The sequence below is a fragment of the Gamsiella multidivaricata genome, assembly GCF_025024155.1.
Source record: "Gamsiella multidivaricata strain RSA 2152 chromosome Unknown BC939scaffold_7, whole genome shotgun sequence".
NCBI classification, from domain to species: domain Eukaryota; kingdom Fungi; phylum Mortierellomycota; class Mortierellomycetes; order Mortierellales; family Mortierellaceae; genus Gamsiella; species Gamsiella multidivaricata.
The window spans coordinates 677,886-682,738 of NW_026251715.1; the positions used below are offsets into that span (position 1 = coordinate 677,886).

At 47.3% G+C, this 4,853-nt stretch overlaps 2 protein-coding genes across 2 annotated transcripts; both read right to left on the reverse strand.

Moving 5' to 3' along the window:
• Window positions 1-1,422: 1,422 nt before the first annotated feature.
• Window positions 1,423-2,867, reverse strand: BC939DRAFT_286133 (uncharacterized protein). The gene is made up of 4 exons (XM_051551247.1): window positions 2,840-2,867; window positions 2,447-2,755; window positions 1,781-2,351; window positions 1,423-1,684 (listed from the first exon to the last, which is right to left on the reverse strand). The coding sequence occupies exons 2-4, from the start codon at window positions 2,587-2,589 to the stop codon at window positions 1,511-1,513; spliced, it is 888 nt and encodes a 295-aa protein (XP_051416335.1). The 5' UTR covers window positions 2,590-2,755; window positions 2,840-2,867; the 3' UTR covers window positions 1,423-1,510.
• Window positions 2,708-4,379, reverse strand: BC939DRAFT_286143 (uncharacterized protein). Its single transcript, XM_051551249.1, has 6 exons — window positions 4,328-4,379; window positions 3,784-4,247; window positions 3,642-3,681; window positions 3,420-3,556; window positions 2,840-3,260; window positions 2,708-2,755 (listed from the first exon to the last, which is right to left on the reverse strand). The coding sequence occupies exons 2-5, from the start codon at window positions 4,129-4,131 to the stop codon at window positions 3,063-3,065; spliced, it is 723 nt and encodes a 240-aa protein (XP_051416336.1). The 5' UTR covers window positions 4,132-4,247; window positions 4,328-4,379; the 3' UTR covers window positions 2,708-2,755; window positions 2,840-3,062.
• Between the last annotated feature and the right edge of the window lie 474 nt (window positions 4,380-4,853).

Genomic DNA, 4,853 nt, shown 5'->3' on the forward strand with positions numbered 1-4,853 from the left:
TGATAGTTTTGTTCTTGTACTGGGCCGTCATAGCATCCAGAAAGTTCTGGACTCTCGACTGAATGACCTTCCTCCTTCTCCTTCTCCTCCTCTATCCTCGCTTTAACCAACCCAATGAATTGCTGCCGGCGTTGTAACGCCTTTCTACGCGCTGGAGTAAAGGGCTAGGCCGAATCTTGCTGTCTTGCTGCCGCGATGGGACCATGGTATTCATCCCATGCTTGGCGGACGGTCAATTGTCCGTTGTCCGGCAGCATCACGTACCCTCTGAGCCTATCGTCGAGCCGTGTCGATGATGACTGGTGGACTTGTTGTGGCAGTTCCTGTTGGTGCTGTTGTTGTTGTTGTTGTTGCTGAAGCTGTTGTTGCTGTTGTTGCAAAAATAGCTGCGGTTGCAAAAACTGTTGTTGCCAAAGCTGTTGTTGCCAAAGCTGTTGTTGCCAATGCTGTTGTTGCAGTAGCTGCATTTGCTGCTGAGTAGACACGAAATCGTTCACAGGCATAGACAATGGAGCATGCGGATAATACTGTGGCTTCTGTGCTTGAAGGAGTCACATATGCACTTGATCACAATGCTGTTATTGGGCCTCAATGCCTGTCTGTATCGCACTCACCTCCGATTGCATCGTACTCATCTCTGATCGCATATCCGCTTGCAACTCTTGTATCTGTTTACCAACGGTATTGAAAGCACCAACCATGGTCTGATTGTCGAACTTGCACGCTGGAGCTGACGATATCCGTGCGTTGGCGACGTCTACTCATTTCGTCCAGGAGCTGGGCCTTGAAGTCCAAAGACATCTTGCTTTTAAATATCTCCGGTAATGAAATGATAAGTCTGTTGGTCAACGTCTGGTCACCTCGGCTGGTCTCCATATAAAGGACTGCGTCCTGAAGTATCACGCGGCGCATTCGAACAAGCAGCTTGAGGAAACCGATCCTGTTGAGTTGAGTACTGCTGTTACATTGTTTGGATTCACACCTTCTATCTCCTTGTTGCATTCCTTCTCCCAGTCCTTCTTCTTTTCAGGCTGATTCTTGTAGTCCTTGTCGAAAGCGTGCTCAATCCAGGGAAGATGAGGCGTTGCAGCGCGAGAGGGGTGTGACAAGGTCGCGCTCTATAAAGTAAGGTTCATCGCGTTTGTTGAAAAGGGCCATATAAAAGGCTCCAATGATTGGGTTCTTGGGTGCATAGAGGTTCTCCACCTGGCCCATCACCCGTCGGCTAAGATGGCGGATATTATCCAGACTCAGACCCAAATGGTATGCTTCCGAAGTGCCAGCATGGCGCCCAGAATGCGTCACCTTAGTTGGGTACACCTCGTAGGCACGCATGACAGCAGCGGTGGTTTCAATTTGAGTCCTGCTGGTAATGGACTTTGTCCGGTGCCAATCCTTATAAAAAAAATACAAAATAAAAAAGGTGTCTTCTTTAGGGGCTGACGTATTTTATTCAGCCGATTAGAGTACATCCCGTACAGACACTCATATAAGCTTTCGCACGTGCTTGCTACTCATCCATTTGTTGCTGCTTATGCCTCTGTCTCTTTTTCTTAGGGGTGAAGATCACTGGCGGTCCCTCTTTCCTAACACTCGCCTTCCCGGTCATCTTCTCCATGATCTCCTGACTCAACGCTTTTCGGTATTCTTTCTTGAGGAGGCAAGCAAACTTGGAGTTGTACCGCTGGTTGTTGGAGCGTACAGAAGATGCAGGCTGATAAGCATAAGAGAACAATAAAAAAGTACATAGATGCAGAGCAATGAAGAGTTAATAACTTACCCCTATTCGTAGCAAAGCAGACATGCTTCCTCCATCGAGGAACTCGGCTATCTCGCTAGTATTCTTGGGCAGCTCAATCATCTTTTCCCCAACGGCGCCCACACCAAAGATTCCAGGTTCAATCTTTCGCACCGTGTACACCAACGCTCGAGAGCCGACGATGTCCAACACCATCGGCGAAGGCCTTGGAAAGTCCCGTTCCATGTACCGCGACAACTTGTTCATGATCGAGGCGTTTATCCGAATATTTTTGCGCAGCTGGATCTGGAGAGCCTCTCCTGAAACTGCTTCCGACTTGGCCTCCCAGGCGATTATTTCAATTGGCTTGCTTCTGCCCTGCAAGCACAGCTGGTGCATGATGTCGATCTTGCGGCCTCGCACACTTGTGTCAGTCCCGCCGAACTCGTTCTCGACCAACGTCCTATCCTCCCTAGTTGCAGACGACCCGAGCTCTCCTACTCGAACTACCAGATCATATTCATACAAGATCCTAGCCAGACCTCTCCATACGAAGACATCTTCCTGTTCGGAGGTCTTTGAGATACGTTGCATTGAAATGATCTCATCGCAGCTAACATCAAGATAAAATAAAAATACAAAAACATTAGACGAATCAAAACAAAAGGCAAAAAAAGGACAATCTGGTAGTTGGGCATAAGAACATACAGGACACCTATCATCTGCATTATCTTGAACTCCTCTCCCCTAGCGTCTTCTTCGCCCGTTGGCCAACCATCATTGTCGTAATCCTCTTCCAAGTCGTCTCGCCGGCGGGAGCAATAGCGTCGCAGTGCTCGAAGTTCCTTCATAGTCCCGTGGCCCAGCTTCTGTACCAAATCCTTATAGATAGCTTCCTGCACCCCTGACACAGTAAAAAGATCCTTGTCCAGGCACTGGTCGACCACGTCAGAAAAAGCCGCACAGTGTAGTTGTATTTCTGGGTCCAAGGTATTGACGATACCGCTCAGAGCAACGCTATCATGAAGGATAAAATGGAGGATTAGCTATTGGCTCCATGATGAATAGCTGATACAATTGACAAATATTTTGACAACTTACAGACAATTCTTTTGTTCGATCTTGCTACAGGCATGCCAATTGTCCACAACATTTTTAGCAAAGTTATAGAGATCATTCGTGGTATGTGTCGGGAAAAGCACGGGACTATCGATTCGAGCGAGAGTGTGGCCATGCTTAAGGATAAAATGCAGGGATAGGGCGAGAGTATCAGATTATTAGAGGTTGGCGCCACAGGAGACAGGAGGTTAGCGGCTGGGCGGGCCTAGCGAAAGAGAAGAATATAGACGATGCCACGTATCTTTTCGTAAAGCATCGTGACTAGGTGAGCGAAAGGGGTGCAGCTCGCCACCAAGGCGAGTTCTGCTGGTAAATCTCCCTCGTTCTCATGACCTTGGTCGCCCATTGTAGGTTGGCCCCACGATCCCTCGAATCTCATGGACCTCTCCGTTGGTATTGATGTCTAAGAGAGATGGTAGTACGTAAATCGTGGAAGTCATATAAGTACTGTATCACTGACTGGTCGATAGAAGTACAACCTAATTGCTATCTTGTCTCATATAGTATGCAGTAACTGTAACTGATTCATTTGTCGTACAAAAGAGCGCTTGACATCTATTACCTCTTCTGGTTCACCATCAAGCAGCACGTCTTGTGTCGGTGAGGAGTTAGTGGCTGTTGCGCTTGATGACGATGAAGTTAAGGGCGACGTCGTGGCTAGTTGATCGTGTTTCACCCTTGATCCAGCATCTAGCGCATCTAGCGCATCTAGCGTGGATATCTGTATGTTAATGTAACACTGAGCATTCGTTTGAGATGCATTAACTGACGAATGTTTCCATACCAGGTTGAGAGGCGTCTTCATCACCAGCCTGCTTCCTCCTCTACATATATTAATGAAAGATCGAAAGGTTAAAGCAAGCCTTCCATAATGCTGATAAAGAATAGCTGGTTCGTCAGTCTTAAAACTCCTTTAGAGCTCTTACCAAAACATTTATAAGACTAGCCTGAAGGTCATTCTGAACGACACGATGCTCGAAACCTTTTAGAGCTCGTCGGTTGAGTAATTCCTCAGCATGGTTCGTGGCAACAACGATGTTTTGTTCTACAGAATAAAACATCGCAAGCGCTCTAGCGAACGCCCGTACCTCTCTGCTGGCAGCTTTGAAATCAACAAGCCCTTCAAGTCCTTTAGGAAAGACATCCTTCTTCTGACCCGAGAGGAGAAAATCCGCTAGATCCCAATCCGCAACCGCCGTCTCGAGAAAGTAACTTCTGGTGTCCACGGTTGATGGGAGATATTTCGAGTTTCCAAGATACTTAGGACGACTCATTATACTATTGAGCTAATGACAAGTAGCAAGTACAACCATTTTTTATGTCAGTAATCCGAAATCCGATCGGATAAGAAACACTAATTGCAAGTAGAGGAAGGTGCAGAGAGAACGGTCTAAAATGGCGTATTAGAAGTGCATAGCCTGTGTTACTGACCTAAGGGTACTCTCCTCATTTTATGACTTTGGAGTGTACCAAAGGACATTCAAGACAGAAGGCGACTGGGGAGAGGAGGCGCGGGCAATGGCGATGAAGAAAGGCGAACGATGGTAGCAAAGGCGGTGCGTAGGGGCAAATAGCAGTCACATATGTTTGGACGGGAATAAAGCGACTATAGCACTATGAAATCTATAATTACGTCACCTAAATCGTAAAAATCGTTGCTATTATCGGCATTTGGGTGTGTGTGACCTGACACACAAAAATTAAAGTTCTTTAGCCATCTTGGTAGGGCGTTTCCTTGATGTTGGGGTTGCGGGAGACGATCGTTTCTTGCGAGCACTCGTGCTTCCAGTGGACTTGCTGGTTCCATCAACTGCCCCTTGATCGGATGTCGATGGTTCGATCCAGGGATACCTTCCATCTGCTGTTTTGGGCTGCAAGTAGAGAGGTCTTTTCTGCTCCAAAAGGTGCCCTTGGACGATATTGGACATGTTTTGCGCCGCCATAACATCTCTGTGATAATACTTGCCACAGTGGGGGCGGAAGAGCTGGCGTATGG

What these genes read in the sequence shown, in the direction of transcription:
- BC939DRAFT_286133 (XM_051551247.1), bottom strand. Translation starts at nt 2,589, where the DNA reads ATGAAGGAACTTCGAGCACTGCGACGCTATTGCTCCCGCCGGCGAGAC. An exon ending in ATGCAGATGATAGGTGTCCT is followed by an intron (nt 2,352 to 2,446) that starts GTATGTTCTTAT and finishes TCTTGATGTTAG; the next exon opens with CTGCGATGAGATCATTTCAA. An exon ending in CTGCTTTGCTACGAATAGGG is followed by an intron (nt 1,685 to 1,780) that starts GTAAGTTATTAA and finishes TCCAACAACCAG; the next exon opens with CGGTACAACTCCAAGTTTGC.
- BC939DRAFT_286143 (XM_051551249.1), bottom strand. Translation starts at nt 4,131, where the DNA reads ATGAGTCGTCCTAAGTATCTTGGAAACTCGAAATATCTCCCATCAACC. An exon ending in CTAGTCTTATAAATGTTTTG is followed by an intron (nt 3,682 to 3,783) that starts GTAAGAGCTCTA and finishes TAATATATGTAG; the next exon opens with AGGAGGAAGCAGGCTGGTGA. An exon ending in TGAAGACGCCTCTCAACCTG is followed by an intron (nt 3,557 to 3,641) that starts GTATGGAAACAT and finishes TAGATGCGCTAG; the next exon opens with ATGCGCTAGATGCTGGATCA.